General features: G+C 61.2%; 1 protein-coding gene across 3 annotated transcripts in view; it reads right to left on the reverse strand.

The window, feature by feature from the left end:
* The window catches only part of SLC38A10 (solute carrier family 38 member 10), a 33439-nt gene that overhangs the window by 5555 nt on the left and 10504 nt on the right, over positions 1–17380 (reverse strand). For all 3 annotated transcript variants that reach the window (XM_080560563.1, XM_080560564.1, XM_080560565.1), the window contains 7 exons: positions 15623–15725; positions 14618–14800; positions 12593–12704; positions 12337–12443; positions 6870–7023; positions 1182–1352; positions 454–912 (listed from right to left, as the gene is read on the reverse strand). In XM_080560563.1, the coding sequence (XP_080416689.1) occupies positions 454–912; positions 1182–1352; positions 6870–7023; positions 12337–12443; positions 12593–12704; positions 14618–14800; positions 15623–15725 (1289 nt within the window). The remainder of the gene's footprint in view (positions 1–453; positions 913–1181; positions 1353–6869; positions 7024–12336; positions 12444–12592; positions 12705–14617; positions 14801–15622; positions 15726–17380) is intronic.

Genomic DNA, 17380 nt, shown 5'->3' on the forward strand with positions numbered 1-17380 from the left:
CGGCTGCAAAGGGAAGTAATAAAAAATAAATAAATAAATTAACCGTCTTATAGAGCGGTGGCAGTGAGCCAGCGCTAACTACCTCGGCCAATTAAAATGCGAGAGGGGTTCCGAGCAGCTTTTAGACGGGCACTTAGCAATGTGTTACCTGTCAAGATCTCCCGGCTCCGTGTCCCCAGCGAGCTCGGAGACGCACGGGAACAGCACGGCACCTGACATTTAGTAGGCTAGCAAACAACTGTTTGACAGATATCACAGTAGCTGTCAAAGCCACCAGATTCCTCCCTTTCCCCAGCAGCTGCTGGAGGGGCCGCGCACGCTCGCAGCCTGATCTCGTGCAACGGAAAGGAAACGCTGGGACGCAGGTAGGAGTAACCGCGTCGCCCAGTCACCGGGGCCAGATTACAGGGCGAGAGGAATCCGTTCGGATGAGCCACTGCGGCGTGAGCTTACCGGGCTCGGCTTCCTCCTCTGCAGCCTTCGCGGCCTCCTCCGCTTTCCTGGGAGGCTGCAGCTTTGCTTTCTCCCCAGCCTCAGCTTTCTTCTCACCATCCGGCAGGGCGGCCTGCGCCTTGGCGCCCAGCGCTTGTTTGTCCGGCTGCTGCTCCTTGTAGGGCAGCCTGCCGCCCTGCTGCACCTCCGCCTCCAGGCCGTGCTTCGGATTCTTCGCTGGCTCGTCAGTCCCTGCCCGCGGCCGGTTCTCGGCCATCGCCTCCTTCCCTTGTTTCGGGCCAAGCGCCTCTTCCTGGGGATTCGGGTCGGCGGGCTCCTGCAGCGCGTTGCCTTTGGCTCCCCCGAGCGCGAGCTTGCTCTCGTCGGACTCCTCCCGCTCCCGCCCCGTGTCCACCAGCACCTCATCGCGCGGAACGGGCGGCTCGTGGCGGTGCGCTTCCCCCACGGGCAGGGCGATCCCTAGGGCAGACGTCGGGCAGGGTTAGGGAGGGGGGGGCTCGGTACCGGCGGGGAGAGAAAATAACAGCCGGCAGGCTCCCAGCACGCGCAGCCGTGCCCGGTACCTGCCGCCCTTCTGCCTCCTCACCGAGAGGCTGCGCTCCTAACGAGCCCCGAGAGCACCGAACGTTAAATTGCCTTCGGCCCACGAGGCAGCCAGCTGACCAAAGCGCTCTAACACACGCCTCCCAACCCCAAAGCTGACGCCCCTGCCCCGAATTCCTCCTTACCTTGGTCGGGCCGGTCAAGCTGCACCTTCTCCTCCAGCTTCCCTCTCTCCTCGTCTCTCTTGGGTACCTCCATGGGCACCTTGATCTGCGGCTGCTCCATCTCTTCCTTCTCGTCCAGCAGCTTCGGTTTATCGCGGTCATCCTCCGCCTCCTCGGCTGCGGGGTTCTGCTCTGTGAACGCACGGTTCGTGGCGCCGGGTTACGCACGGCTGCACCGCCGGGACCGAGGCGAGCCGTGCCCGCCGCGACCCCCTTTCACCGGCACGAGCCTGCAGCTATTTCTCTCCCGGCGTCGGCACCGAGGGGCTGCGGGGGGCTTTGTTCTGCCCCGAGGGGCTGCGGGGGGCTTTGTTCCGCTCGCCGTTTGCTCTCCCAGCAGCCGTTTGCCAAAGCCACGAGCGCGGAGCCGCTGCCGCTGCGAGCCCGTGCCGCCAGATGGTAGCATCCGCCCGGCTGCCCGCCAGCACAGGGAGCCCCCCGGGGTGGGGGGGCCCCCAGCAGGAGCCCCCAGCACCCACCCGCACCGCAGAGCAGCTCCGCGCATTTTTTTATTAATTTTATTTGATTTTTCCCCCCCCCCTTTTTTTTTTCCCCCAAGAGCGGTCCCGCAGCCCTCCCGACGACGCAAGGAGCAGCAGGGAGGGGAGCTGCACGACCCCGGGGAAGGCGGCACGCTGCCAGGGGCGCAATGAAGCAGCCCTCAGGACGCGGTCCCGAGGGACGCGGGGCTCCCATCACCCCTCCCCAGAGGGATGGGGGGCTCCTGGGACACGGGGCCCAGCACCGGAGCGGCCCCGTGGGAGCCCCTGGGGTCCGAGCGGGCCCTGCTGGCCCCCAGACCTGCGCCGCGCGAGCGCGGGGCTCGCTCTCCCCTACAAGGGCAGCAGAGGAGGAAACGTAATTGTTTCCCAGCACTGAAGTTGTACTGCACTTTTTTTTTTTTCCATCATCCAACAAACAGAAAAAAAAAATGCGTCTTCTGTAAGAAAAAATTCCCAACTCTCCCCCCGTTTGCCCTCCCCCCCCCCCCCCCCCCGTGATTTCCTTTGGGGAATTAATTCTATAAACATCTTTCAGTTTTCTCCTCCCCCTCCGCGGGGCTGGTGCGATTTATTACGAGATGAACTCATGGGAAAGAGGAGATTGCCACAACTTCAGCTGCGTGGGCCTTACCCAAGTTGGGAAAAGAAAAAAAAAAAAAGAAAAAAAAAAAAAGGAATGAATCGTGGCCCAGAGGGAGCCGCGCCAGGAACACCCCGGGCTCCTTGGCCCCGAGCTCGGCCCCGGGTGCGAAGGGCCGTGTGCCGGCGCTGGCTGGCGCTCAGCGCCTCCCTGCCTCGGCGCTGCCGGTGGGAGGGGGAAAAAAAAAAAAAGGCCTTGGGTTTTCTGCAAAACCCCCAGCCTGGTGCGCAGGGGTCTCTCCCTCTCCGTCGAGGGACTGCGCGGAGTTCAGCAAGCCAGGGCAGGACGCTTCTCCTTCCAGGAAAAAAAAAAAGCGACCGCGGGAAGCGGTGCCCGCTGCTGGCCGGGGGCCCTGGGAAGCAGGACGCGGGGCCGGGCGCTGCTCCCGCGGATGTTCGCGGCGCGGTGCTGGCCTCGCGGCACGGCGTTACGTACCCGGGAGGAGGGAGGCTGTCCTTACGTGGTTCAACGGAGCGGGGAGAGCGGGGGAAATCGCCTCGCGTCTGCCCCCAGCGCGCTGCGGCGCGGCGCCGGAGTCAGGAGCGGAGGCAGCCGTGAAGCAGGAGGGCAGTCAAGGGGAAAAATAATAAAAAAAAAAAGGGGGGGGGGGGGGAACGGGAGAGGAAGGTTTCCACGCAAACGGAGGAGTTGGAGCCGGAGCGAGCCCCGCGTTGGGCACAGGGCGAGCGCGGGTGCGCGGCGCTGCGGCAGGTGACGGTGCCAGCGCCACCGGGGGAGGCCCCGCGGCCTCGAGGAGCGCCAGCCGTAAATCACGGGCGGGCTTTCGCGGCCCGGCAAACAATGGGAGAAGAGGCGAAACCCAAACAGCGACGAAAACAAAAAGCCTCCACGCCATAATAAGACAAAGTTGCCTCGAAGCCGTCATTCGCTCAGCGGGAAACAAAATTAAGTTCATCATCGGGGCGCGAATTAACGACCTCTCGCGCTGCATGGAAACCTAGAAGGGGCCGTATGCGGTTTGCAGAGAACAATTTTGCTCAGGGTGTGTAATAATCGCTCTAACCGTCTCGTCGCCCTCCAGGTCCCTTTGGAGCGCGTTACAGTAATGCTGCGCCTCTTAATGTTTTATGAGCGGCGCTGGACTTTACAGGCAGGGGCTGAGAGGCCGTAAAAGCTTCTTGGCTTACAACAACAAAACCCCGGCGCTCGCCCCGCCGAGGGCTCGCCGCTCCCGGGGCTCCGCTCGCCTTCAGGCGGGGGGCGGCGGGGGGGGGAGCCGGGGCTTGCTGCAGCTGATTTGCGCGCGCGTGTGCGTGCCCCTGTGTTGTGGTTTGCCAGCAGCCTCTCCAGGCTGCAATAAAATTTCACGATCAGCAACCTAAAAGCTTCCCTCCCCGCCTCGCTGCCGGGTCGGGTAGCAGCGGCAGCGGTCCCGGGGAGGCTTTAAGTCCCCCCTCCCCGCGGGGTTCTCGCGGCGCTCTGCCCACCGCAGCCCTGCCCGCGCCGAATCCTGCGGCCACGCATCAAGGCCGAGCTTCGACCGCTTGAGCCCGCCGAAACGGAGCGACCCCGTTTTGCGAGGCATACGGGAGGGGCACCCCCGTTACAGAAAGCGAGGGGAAGGGACGGGGGCACGCCACACACCCCCCCAAAACCCCCGGGGAAGGCCGGGCTGCCCCACGCGGCTTCCCCCCGGGGACACGGAGAGAGCCCCCCCAGCCCGAGCGGCACCTCCGGGAGCTCCCCCCCGGCGGCCGCGGCGGTTCCAGATTTCACAAGGTTATCGAATGGCATCCCTGAAATTAGTTCACAGTTGTCTCCTGACGCACCAGCAGTAAAAACGAACCCAAATTACCGGAGGCTGCCGGTTCCCTTTTCTGTGTCACAGGCGCTATTAAAAGCTGGCTCGCGCAGAGCACCGGGGAGAGCTGCGGCAGCGCCAAGCTGGTCCCACGGCCGTCGGGAACCGGGCAGAGCCCGCGGCTCGCACGCGTCCGGGGCTGCTCCGGTGCGGCCCTTGATAAATAGAAAAATAACCCACGGGCACGCCGCCCGCAGCCGAGAGGGTCTCTTCTCGGGGTTAACACGCGCCCGAGGCTTCGTGCCCGCGGAGCAGCTGAATGGGGACCCCGGCGTCACCTGCGCCCGGGGGACCCCGCGGCCACGGCCACAGCACGAGGGCTTCCCGCGGTGGCGGGCGCTCTTGCATAACGGCGTGAATCAGGTCTTTGTTAGCCGGGATTGCACAACGCCAGGGAAGGGAAAGGAACCGGCAACCAGCGAGTAAGGAGCTGAAAAATATTACAAAATCTTAATCCGCCCCGTGAGACCCTCTAGGGTGCTTTCAAATACGGAGAGAAATTGCCTAATTAGCTTTTTTTTTTTTTTTTTAAACGGATAATTGCCTTCGTGAGCTTTCACAGGCAGCTTAGCAACCTTTTAACGTACGTGCGCGCGGCGTGGAGCAGCCGAAGGGTTCTGAAAGGGGTTTTATACCTTTCCCGAGGAGCTGCCGACAGTAAACCTCAAGCAACACAGGCTGGGGCTGCAACGGGCGCTCGGGTGTCGTTAGGAAAAAAAAACCCGACTCGGAGCTCGCTGGTCAATCCGTGCGAGCGTAAAAGGGCGATGCTCTAATATTCATAATCCCCGGGCCCAGGGGGCAGGGTTTTAATGAAAGTCTGCACGGTTCTGCCCCGCGCACCATCAAAGAGGCCAATAAATGCCGAGCGCGCGCCGCCGAGCGCTGCAGGGGAGAGGGCTCAGCACCGCCCGGGGCTGCCCTGGCCGGGCTGAGCCGCGCACCCCCTGCGCCCCCACCCCTGCCCCGTGCCAGCCGCAGGACCAGACCCGCGCTGCCCCGGAGTGCAGGATGCAGCTGCCACAGCATTTATCCAGGCCGCGGGCTCGTAGCTCTGCAGAAGGCTCCGCGGGGAGCAGCAGCAGCACGAAGAAGGGCGTCATTTCGTGCCCCTCACTGCTGGTCAGGCCCACAGCCCGGGGGGGCGCAGGGAGGCTCGGCCCCAAGGAGCAGCACGCAGCACCCCCCCAGCACCGCTTCTCCTCCCGTCCTCCTCCTCCGGCACCACGGGGACACCCCGGGGGCGAAGCTGAGCCTCCACGGGGAGCCCAGCCCCGGGGCTTGGCCCAGGGGAGCTTTAGGAAGCGAGGGGGCCCCAAAGGGATCCCTCCCGGGTAGGGGTACTTGGTCCAGCAGCGAGCGCCCTGCGGTGAGGACGCTGATGAGCTCCAGGGGTGCGCAGCGGGCACAGCAGGGCAGCCCCCGAGCCAAGCCTCCTGCGCCGCCGCCCCAGCTCACGCGGAGGAGAAGCGGAGAAGAGATGCAGCAAACTCCAGGGGACACCGCCGTTTGGGGGCCTTTTTTTCTTTTTTTTTTTTTTTATTATTTTCCCAGCCACGAGCACACGTGGCGTTAGCGGCTCCTCCCGAAACGAGCAGCTGTTTCTTTGGCCATCACCGCTCCCAAATTAACCAAGACGGAAGAATTCAATCGCAGCCCCCCTCCCGGCCCTGCCGAGCGCGCACGATTAAGGGATCGAGAGCAGCTTCTGTGCGGAGTTCGCGGGCGCCCCGGCGCCTGGGAAGGCACACGCCTTGTGGGGTGAGCTGCTAGGGGGAAGGCAGAAAAAAAACCTCGGCGCTGGCAGGGCCGGCGCGGCCCCGAGTGAATGTTATCGGCGGCAGCACCGGTGTCGAGGAGACACTCGGAGCCGCTCGGCAGGAACACGGCCAAGAAGCAGGAGGGAGGACGGATAATCTCCAGGAGAGGCGGCCCTCCTCTCGCTTCCGCTCTCAATCTCCGCGAGGATATTTCAAGGCCCCCGAAGAACAAAAAAAGCACGAGGAGAAGCAAAGCAAAATAAACTAAAGGAACAGGACGCAGCCGAGGGGGAGCGCGGGGTCAGGCGACACCTGCTAGCGATGGCCTTGCGAGGCGAGCCTGCAGCTGGGGAAGGGAGGGAGCGGCCGTAATTCCATCAACGGCCGCAGTAAACAAATAATAAATAACGCGAACCGGTAAACAAAGCCCAGGCATAATCACGGGCTTTGTCAGAGCTCAAACCGAACCCAAATTTATATCCTCACCACCAAAAAAAAAAAAAAGGCAGTGCCCGTAAATTTACATACCTCTGAGCGTGATGAATGGGGGTTGCTGGAACCGTGGGCAACGCGCTGGCAGCTGGGAGCTGCCCTGTTCGGCCACTCAGCCCTCGCACAGGTGGCCACTGCTGAGCTGTCCCCGGGCTCACTGCCCCTACGGGGAGGGGACATCCGTGCCCAGTCCCCAGCCCCGCACCCTGCCTCTCCTCTCCCTCCCCTTCCCCAAAGAACAACCCCAAAGGGTCCCAGCGGAGCTCCCGCAAGGCGTTTCCAGGAGGCACAGCCTCTCCTGGGAGAAATCTCCAGGACGCTGCAAAGATCTGCCTGGAAATCACCCTGCACCCAACCACACCTTAAAAAGAAAACAATTTAATAAGCGGAGCTGGAAGCAGGGCTGGGGAGACGACTCGAGCAGACACGTACCCGGGATTTTGACAGGGCCCTGGTCCATTCTGCTCTCCTCTCTTTCCAGATGCTCCAAGCCCACCGCTTCTGTCTTCACTGGGGCGTCCTCGGTCGCAGACAAGGTGGTGTACGTGCTAATAACCAGCATTCCCAGGCCGATCCACAGGATGATCTGCACGGATCAGAGCTTGGGTTAGCACAGCAAAACAAACGGGACCGCTCCGCACGGCGTTTTCCGTGCAAAGCGTCCCCAACCAATTCAGAGCTCGGTGCAACCACACGTGTCAATAAGACGGGAGAGAAGGGTGAGAGGCAAAGAAGTCGCGTTTGGACGCAGAGACACAAAGCGAGAGCTTCAGACGCTGGAAGCTGCAGGAAAGACAACTCCTGTATCAGAGGGAAGCGGACAGGCCGCAGGAATAGAAAAACGCACGGAGTGCACAGGAGTCCAGCTGCAGGGGCTCAGTGCCTGCTGCTTCCAGCAGCCACTTTGGAGCACCACGAAATCCGGCCCGGCTGAGAGCAGAGGTGCCCGACCCGCGCACAGGCTAGGAAGGTTTCCAGTAAACCGTTTTAAATGTCCTATTTTTGAGTAAGACCTCCGCACACAAGCCCTGGCGGCGAATGCCCCAGGAATATGGCGAAGGCGAGGAGGAAGCTGATCAGAAGCAAACCACCGAGTCCCAAAAGGCTGGGACCAAACGGGGGAAACGCAGCAAGGCAGAACCTGGGGGTCCTGGGCAGGGAAGGGCTCCAAGAACTTCTCTGACTCGAAAAGGAGACACTGAACACCACCACCGAGGAAATGCCTACAGCTAACGTTATTATCTAACGACTTGGCCAGCAGAGAAACAGCTCCCTCCCCTAGGAGCCGGGGTCTCCCCACAAATCCTTTTCACCAAGGCGCACAGCAGGCCACAGGAGCAGCAGGAAAAAAGCGTATGCAAAGCAAAACGCCTCCGCAACGCTGGAACTTTGCAGCGAGTTGTGTTTATTATGCGGCAACGCTCCGCACACGCCTTTTTTTTTTTTTTTAAAAAAACGTCAATCCTGTTGTCTGAAGCGCTGGGGACCCGGCTCATTCCTGCTGCTCTGCCCAGCAGCCAAACTCCAAGACAGGACTGCAACCCTGCACAAACCGCATCACTGCGTCCGCCCCTCGCGGCCGCTGCGGGTTCCCCACCTCCAGCTCCCACCCCAGCCCCGGCCGCAGGCTCCCCGGGGCGAGGACGCCGCTTTTTCCACCGCACGCCTAACCGCAACAGCTTGCTTCAAGCAGGCAACCGGGTCGAAGCCTCCGTCTGCCGAGGAATCCTGCTCCCCGGGCGCCGACCCCTGCTCTGTCCCGCAGGGGCCACGCGAGCCGCCCGGCCCTTCGCAGAGCGCAGGTAAATCCCATCCCTGCTGCCGCGCCAGCAGCTCACGAGGGGATCGTGAGAGTCCCGGGGGATTCGTGCTCTGCCTCGCCCCCCCCCCCAGAATCCTCGCCCCGCAGCACGATTAACAACAGGCACAGCGAAAGGAGGCGGCTCAGCGCGAGAAGAAACCAGCAGCAGCCGCTGGGGACCGTTAACGCAACCGGGAGCTGCCGTGGGCTACCGGGGGAAGGCAGAAGGTGGAAAATAAAGACGGGGGGGGACAACTGAAAGGCAAAGTCCAAGCAGGGACACCCCCGATCGAAGGACGGGGCTGGTGCTTTGCTCCCCTCGTCGCTGTGCTGCCCAGGAGTGGGGGGTCAGAGCCCCGGGAGCCCGCGGCCCCCCCGCCACGGAGACGCCTTGGGAAGGAAGGGGCCGGCAGGACGCGGAGCAGCTCCGGACCGGGGACCGGCAGCGCGGTCAGGGAGCAGAGGGCAGATCTTAGAGACTCTGGAAAGGAAACAGAAGCGCAGCCTGCCGCCTGCCTCGCCGCGCGGCTGCACAAAGAGCAGACATCCTGCCAGCCTAACCCCGGGCGGCGCAGCCAGCGGGTCCCTGCCCTCGGCGCGGGGCTCCTCCGCTTCCTCCCCCTGCACGGCCCGCAGAAAGGCGTTCGGCGGCTGTGCCGGCCCCTTCCAGAAACAACAGCAGAGAGGAAGAGCGTTTCCACAAAGGGGATCTATTCTGGTGCCACAGGAACTGGGAGCAATGTGGGAGAAAAGGGAACCGTAGGAAACGGCTGAGAACACCAAACGTTCCCAAAGGGGGGTTGTTGTTTCTCGCCTTAGCAGGGAAGCCAGGGGCTCGAAGGCCTTGGACTCGAACCCCTCTGATTGTTTAACATTTGGAGTTCACCTGCGAGCTTCCCAGGGCGCTGGGTACGGGCACACGTGGCAGGGGAAGCCAGGCTGGGCTGCCCGTGGAGCCGCAGCCGTCCCGCAGCCGTCCCGCGCCTCCAGCCTGCCTCCATGCCCAGCCCAGGAGCTGGAGGAGGAGGTCCGTGCTTTGGACCAAGCCCACAGAGATGCCCGCGGCACACAAAACCGGGCCGTTTGTACTCAGGGGGACCCTAGGGGAAACCTCTGGCAATCAGGGGACCAAGAGCCGCGAGGCCTCGGTGGCCCCAGGAGCCGGACACAGCACAGGAACCACCCCAAGCAGCCGGAGCGGAGAACCGGGAGCGAGAGGGGGCAGCACTGCAGGGCTGCTGCGAGCCGTGTCTGGTCCCATGGGAAGAATCCGACCCCCACGTGCGAGAAGGGGGCCTGCCGAGAGCAGAGAGCCCTCTCCACGAGGGCTCCTTAATGGGCAGGTCAGCACAGCAGGAGTCCCCCGAGAGCAGCGCTCCGGGCCCGGCCGGGAGCTCACAGGAGGAAGTTTACGCGTCCGTTTCCTCTGCTGGTTGCTTTCCCTCGGCCGTCCTTCCTCCCAGAAGGCGGCTCGAACTTTGTACAGCGGTGTCATTAACCAAACCCTCTAACCACGCCTGAGCCGCCAGCGGGACGCGACAAGTGCATTCGTCTGCCCTGGGCTGCTCCGGGCACCGAGGGGCAGCGTAAGCGCGAAGGAACGCAGAGCCCCAGGTCCCTCGTCGAGGGGAGGTGCTCAGGGTGCTGGGCTCAGGGTGCTGGACGGACCCAGAGGGCCCACGGCGAGGGGGGGGCTCGGGGCACCCTTCCCAGCTGCACTTCCCGACCCCGAGCAGCCTCCCTGTGGCTCCTCTGCCCCAAGCAGGACAACAGCAGCACCGGGCTCCCGCAGAGGGGCCTCCCGGACACGCTTTGTGTCAGCACCAGGAGCCAGCACCTTGCTGCCGGGAGCCGAGCGCCGTTTGCAGACCTCACAGCACGACCTTCCGCAGGGCTCTGCCAAACCTCGCCCGGCCCCGGGGGGCAGCAGGATACGGAGCTGGAGCTGCACCTTTCGGGAAGGCGCAGGGAGGGGACGCTCCTCCCCAGCCCTGCTGCCTGGCTTTCAGCTTTCAGCCTCCCCGAGCTGTTCCGACGCGTGCCTTGGAAAGACGGCGTGCCACCCCCAGGCCAACCGCAGCCCCCGGCCCCAGCCCGACCAGCGGCCGTGCTAATTAACAACTCTAATTAACAACTCGCTGGCAGAAGCCCGGGCTCCCTGCTGGCCAGCAAAGATCTGGGACTGTCCCCGTCCCTCCCCCTGGAGCACCGCTGTGGGTGCAGCTCCCGTCCCGTAGCCCGAGCTCCATCCACCCAGCTCTGAAACGAAGGCGCACGGAACAGAGGCAGCCCCATAAAGGCAGCGCTGCGAGAGCACCGGTAACTCAGGCAAGCAACAGAGCCGGATCTGAGGAGGCCTGCTGCTCTGGGAGAGAGCTGAGGGCGGTGGAGGCAGGAGGGGAACACGCACGTGCGTTGTTTAGGCAGGGAGGGACGGCCGGGCCCGGGGCTGGCTCCTTCTCCCCCCGACTGCCACTCCTCACAGGAGCAGGTTTTGCTGGAGCGCAGCGCCTGATCAAAGGAAGCAGGAATGAAGGAGGAGAGCAAAGACGGAGCTCCAGGGAAAGAATAAATGAGTCTCCGCAGAAGACCCGGGGGAAGGAGGAGAGGGTGGGCCCCGCGCTCAGCTCCCGGAGAGGAGGCAGGGAGGTGCCGAGCAGCTCTGAGGACAGGTGTGCCCTTGCAGCAGCGCTCCGGAGCATCGGTCAAAGCAAGTATGCAAACCTGACAGGCCATGGATCATTCGGGAGAAGGCCGGACAGCTTGCTGCCAGCCCCCTGAAATGCCAGGGGAACCTGGGGGCTGATGCTTTCGATAAGCCCTCAGTCCTTTGTGGGGTTTCTGCGGGACGAACACCCCCAGCAGCCTCGGGAGCAGCATTTCGGGTCACAAACTGTGAGCGCCCCGGTGCTCAACCCCTGACAGTTGCCTCTGGGCAGGCGGCCTCAGAGCTCAGCACACCCTAAGTGCAGTTTCAAGGCCCCGCAGAGAAACGCTCTGGCTCGGCCGGAACAGAAAGCAATTCCTGAAAGTGCTCTTTGTTTCCCTGAAAAACCCGGGCTGGTATTCAGGCTCCTGCTCGGGGTTTCAGTCGAAGAAGTTAGGACCGAAGTGTCGGAATTCCGAGTGAAAGCTGGAAAGTTGGACTGTTTCCTTGTGTCAGAGAAAGCGTGGGGAAAGAAAAAAAAAATACGCCCTGCTTAAAAACTTCATGGGCGTTTGCAAAGCCGCAAGTCATTAAACGCAGAAAAAGGCATTAGTTCTGTAGGACCCACAAAAATGTCCTGCTCTCCCCCTGCTGACTCTGCAGTTTGCTGAAAACCTTATTCCCAGACCAGCACTGTCGTGACTGGTAATGCTGGAGCAGAGGCCTGCTAAAAGGCAGCGGGATTAAGTTATTGTTAGAAAAAAACAAAACATGCTAATTTTGACCCCATAAAAGCACGCTATTTGCAGAACCAGAGAGATCAAGCCCAGCAGAGAGCCACTTTGTTCCAGTCCCCGAGGAGGCCAATTCAAACGGGAGCAGGAGGAAAACCTAAACTCCTAGCAGCCTCTGAGCGACCCCGATCTCTTCAAAATCGACTCCTGGAGCAACACCTCTACGTGTGTGTTCCTTTTTATTATTATTTTGGTTGAAACCAGAAAGCTGAGGGTCAGCAGCAAGAACCGCATCGCTGGGAAACCTTGTTTATTTTACCCAGCCCGGGCAGGTTGAGACGTAAGGCCCGGGCAGGTTTTATAGGCTGCCTGGATTTCCCAGTCTGTGGCTACAGACCCTGAAGCCCACCAGAAGGCGGACTGGAAGCGGCATTTTACGCACCGAATGAATGCTTCGCTTGCTGCCGGAGGGACAAAAAGAGCCGGTGTTCCAGCCCGGGGCAGGCCGCGCGCTGAGCCGGCCCCTCTGCTGCTGCCTGCGTGCCCGCGAGCGGTGCCGTGCGGAGCAGCCGACCACGACAGCTCCCACCTGCAGCAGGGAGGCTGCAGCGGGGTGCCGGAGGAGGTGCTGAGCATTCTCCTTCCTGCAGCCCACCTAACTACGTTCCCGGGCTCTGCAGGGGGCTTCGGGGGACGTCAAGCAGCATCACCACTGACCTGTGAGCAAAGCGCATTCTTGTGGATCTTCTTGTAGATCAGAGCCGGGCAGATGAAGCAAATGAGGCTTCCCATCGTAGCACCTGTCAGGCCCAGGACTGTTTCCACTGGCAAAGAAGAACGAGAGGAGTCAGCAGAGCCTTCCTCCTCCAGGAGCACGGCACAGCAGCACCGGGCGGCTGCCTGAGCCCCCGCAGGCTGCGGCACGAGCCCAGCGATCCTGCCCGGCAGCCCTCGCCCCCGGCTCCTCGCTCACCGTTGGGGATCATGATGCCTCCGATCATGGTGCCAAACACAACGGCCAGCGTCAGGGCTTTAAAGCGGAGCGGGGGCATGTAGCCCCCCGCAGCGAAGGTGCCGTCTTTCTGCTGGAAGAGAAACATCGGGAGGGGGAGAGAATGAAGTGAGCCCCCCCCTGCACACCCGCACGGCTCCAGGGCAGCTCTGCCAGGGGGGGACGAGGGGGGCGCAGGGGACCGAACAGGGGCAGTTTCATCAGCTCAGCGCTGTGCTCTCTGCGGGGTGGGGGGCAGTTAGATGTGGCTGAGCGGTTTTAACATGCAACTGCGCTGGAACCTTCAGAACAAGACTGATGGGAGGCAAGGAGCCAAATCTGCCGTTTCCATCCTGCCCCAAATGTGAACCGTACAGCTGTATCCGAATCCCTCTGCCAGTGCTGCTGCTGCTGCTCGGCCTCTGCGAGCGGCCCCAAGGCCAAGGGCATGAGAAAGAGGCGCAGCTGGGAAGGCAGGGGGGAGGACGGGCACGGGGGGGAAGAGCTCCAGCTTCGCTACCCCACAGCAGGCTCCGGGAGCAGGGCTATTCCCAGCACGGTGCAGCGCGTGGGGTGGCTCCTCCGGTGTGACGGGAGCCGCCCCGGCCGGGCTGCAGGGCGCTGCGGGGGAGCTGCTGGGGCTGGAGGGCTTCCAGACGCCCCCCGTTTCCCGTCCCGTCCCACACTCCCCGAGCAGGAGGCGTGGAAGGAAAGCGCGGGATGCCACGAACCCGCGGGCCCTAGGGAACCGGCAGGTCCCCGCGCTCCCGGCCGCAGGGGTGGGAGACAAAAGCGAAGCGACGCGTTGGGGACCCGGGGGAGAACCCAGGCTTCCCGAGAGCCGCGCTCCTCCACGCCTGCTGGCTTTCGCCAGCAGCCTTCCCTCATCCTCAGACCCTCCCGATGTGAGAAAAGAGCCGGGGGCTTCTCACAGGCAGAAGTGGCAGGATTTAGAGCTATAAATTGCTCGAGTTTTATTTCCTGCCCTAAGAGGTTTCTATTTATGCAGATACACAAAGGCCTCAGAACATTCCCACAATCTCTTACTGTTATTTACTGAATACCATCGGCATGCTTAGTGCTGTACAATACACAGAGGAGAACACGCTACTGCCACAAGGGACTTACAGTCTAAATCAGACAGACCAACTATAGTCACAAAGGCTGTCTGAAGATCTGACCCTGGGAAAGGTGAACGTGTGGGAGAGGGGCGCGCTCCGCCGCACGGTTCTGCACCACGTCGGCACCAAACAGCCCGCGAGGCACCGGCGGAAGGGGGCATCTGAACCCGGAGAGGAGAAGGCTGCTCAGGGAGCTATTGACAGAGGTGGAAAGATGAGAATAATAATAATAAAAGAGCAGAAATGAGCAGGCACGCAGAGAAGAAACGAGGCTGGGCTCTGAGGCCAGGAACAGAAGCTTGAGCTAAATGCAAAGCAAGATTGAGTTGGCCAGCAAAAGGATGCCAGCTGGAGCAGCAGGAAATAAGGAGGCTCCTCTGTTTCCAAAAGCACATTTCTCCCTCTTTGCGAGGGGGAGAACCGCTCAGCTCTGAACTGTGCAACACTTCTACGTGAGAGCTGAAATCACCGGCAGAGCAGGGCAGCAGCCGCCACGTGAGCTGGGGCGCAGCAGAGCAGTAGCGGGCTTCAGACTCGCAACCCTGGCACTTCTGCCCACGCAATTCCTCCGCAGGGAGGAAAAGAACCTTGGAGTCCAACGGATTAACCGTTCTGCAGAGCGGGGTTTAGGGACTGCCACGGGCCTCCTGCTGCACAGATACCACAGGCCAGGCACTTAGGATTTCACCGTGACTGAGGGTTTGTCCCCCGGGACAGCGAGCGCCCCTCACGACTCAGAAACACGTGGCTGTGAGTGGAGCCTCACAGACCCAAGGCAGCAGCCAGCAGCAGAAGGCAAGCAGCCACAGTAGCCCTCCAAAAAAGCAAGTTTCAAAGGCGCGCACCAAGGCAGAGAGCTGCTCCTGGCCGCACAAGAGGATCTTACCTGCTGCTCAAAGAGAAGGGTGTTCAGCGCCTGTCTGCACGGGAGAATCATCATCGGAAACCCCACGGCTACCGACATCATGAATCCCACGCGAATCATCTCCGTCACGAGGTTGGAAGGGAAGTTCATTAGGACGTTCCCAGCAATGGCTTCAGTGTAACTCACGTAGCCAAAGAACCCCACCTGTCCAGCAGGAGGGGAGGTGAGCAGAGGCGGGGGTTTGACTCCAAAGCACATTCACACCCACTCGATATAAAGGGGGGGGGTTGGTGACCTTCCAGGAGCTAGGAGCAGCCGGGGAGGGAGCGTGGGGCCAAGGAGGGAGCGTGGGGCCACCTCCTTGGGCACCCTTCCAGGGCCCTGGCTGCAATGCTCCCCAGCACTGAGGCAGGTGGTTAAAGAACAGCAGGCCCTCCCTAAAAGCAGAGGCGAGTTTCTCACCAAGCACAGGGTTTTTTTGTGGAGAGCGCTGCAGCGAGGGAAAGCTGTCAGGGCCCCTGACATGGGGCAGCGACGCGCTGCCTGCTGCCAGCCCCTCTCCGACAAAGGACGGGCCGTGAGGATTTCCTGCAGCAGGCTACCTCGCATGGGGGGGCTGCTCTCAGGAACTACTAACTCGGTTTTACAAAGCGGTGCTTTACGAAGCGCAGCTTCCTCTGCATCTTTCCCACCGCAAGAGGCTGAAAGAAGCTCTCCTAAACTCAGGGCCGCCTTCAGGCTGTGCCCTGGAAGGCAGGCAGCAGGCTGATGCTGCACGGAGGAGCTGTGTCCCCGCTGTCTCCACCCAAGGAAGCGTGCCGGGCTGAGAACCGGGGCCCTCCAAACGCCTCCTGCACCGTTCCCTGCACCAATCTCCCATTTCACTTTGCTTTCAGCAAACGTGAAATATCTTTCAGAATAAATCCAGCTAAGCAGAAACCAGCCCCAGCTGCAGATAAACCATGGTCCCTGCTGCCCCTCCGGAGCACGGCTTCTGGCAAGGAAAGAGAAGGGGAAGTTTCTTACCGTAATGTAAAAGGTGGTGACCACGTTTAGGGAAGAAGCAAATATGGAGCTCATGATTTTAACAGACGGCTCATCCAAGCTATCATAGGTAGGCAAGACCTGACTGTAGAAAAGGGCAAGTTACTTGAGGAAACTTTCTACAGAGAGAGAAAAAACGAACTCGAGCACGTTCCCTGCCTCAGCCCAGCAGCAAAGCCTCCCTGACACCTTCCCCCTATGGAGCATAAACACTCGCTGCTATTCCACAATTTATACTGCCAATGCCAAGAGATTTCGGAACACTCATAACTTTAAGTGTTGCAAAAATATTCCTGCTCTCCCCACCCCACCACGTGGAGCTCAACGTGTGATGTAAACATTTTGGTTCAAAAGTGTTGCAAAATGAATGACCATTTGTTCCACTGAAACACCAGTGGCACCAGGCCAGGCAGCGCACTGCGATTATTGTTCTTGGAGCTGGCTGTGCTGATAATTAAAGCAACGCCGTGTTTACAGAGTAAAAGCAGGAAGAAGGTTAGAGCATCACACTGTCTAAAAGAAAAGTTAAACAAACAAAGCTAAATGCAGCGCCTGTCACGTTTCAGCGCTGCTGCTAGGGCTCGGTTCATAGAAAGCTGGGAGCGCCAATTACACGGATTTGGGGTATTTACAGACTTGGAAAGCACGTGGAATGCACTTTGTGACATCAGGTGCATATTTTAGCAACTCATTAAGCTCTTGTTACTCGAATTCAAGGGGCTCCATCCCGGCTTCGCGTTCCCCCAAGTCGCTCTCAGGAGGAGAGGGGAGCATCCAGCTAGAGGGGAAGGGGCATCCCCAGCTCCAGTGGGCAAAAAGCCATTAACCGAGAGCCTGTCGAGCCGAGGCCAAACAGAAAAACCCTTAACCCTTAATCCCTTAATTTGAAAGGGCTCTGCACAAAGGGAGCTGAGCAGCAGCTCGAGGAAGCGATGAGATGCAGCCAGGCTTGCGGTGCAGCCACCGGCAGGGACTGAAGCTTCCCGGGGAGCCACGCGGTTTCGGCTCCTTCCCAGTCTGGTGCTCAGCGACCTCAGCTGGGTCACCTGCCTGCAGACGTTCGGTTTTCCTTAGTTTGGAGAAACTGCTCGGGGTCCCTCGAGGCCCAGCAGCACGCCATGGGGCCCTCCTGACCGCCAAAGCCTCTCCAGGCAAAGCAAGAGGAGAGGGAGCACGCAGCAGGCAGCGCGTGCTGGCGCGCCCAGGGTTTGCTTTTAAGCAGAAGGAGAGCGCTGGAGGCAGCGAAGCATCGGGGACTCCCGCCTGATGAGCACGCCACACGTTATCTGTTCTAACAGCAGCACCTCAAAGAGGGTGCGAGCGGATGTCCTCTCCTCCTGAGCAAGGGCAGGCAAGCCAGCAGAAGCACCAAGACCTGACTCGGAGAAGACGGCCTTGCTTTGGAGAGGGCCGGAGCCGCCGTGCTGTCCTTGCCCCGGTGTCGTGGCCGCCTTGCAGCTCCTCCCTGAACACAGCGCTACCTCTGCCTGCAGGGAGCTGATGCTCACGGAGGCAACGAACCCCCTGACTCGCGTTACTCCTGCGAATTCAGCACTCAGCGGGCTCAGTGACTCGCCCGAGGTCACGCAGGGAGGCTGCAGCAGAGGGGAGCCCCAAGCCCTCGCGCTCCCTGTTCTCAGCCCCGCAGCACACCTCCGTGCTGCACAACTGCAGAGGAGCGACCTACTTTGCAAGTTCAGCCCCAACAGGATCGCTTTTAAAGAGCAAAAGGCATCAAAC

Source organism: Anser brachyrhynchus (genome assembly GCF_964034855.1).
Source record: "Anser brachyrhynchus genome assembly, chromosome: 18".
In the NCBI taxonomy this organism is placed as follows: domain Eukaryota; kingdom Metazoa; phylum Chordata; class Aves; order Anseriformes; family Anatidae; genus Anser; species Anser brachyrhynchus.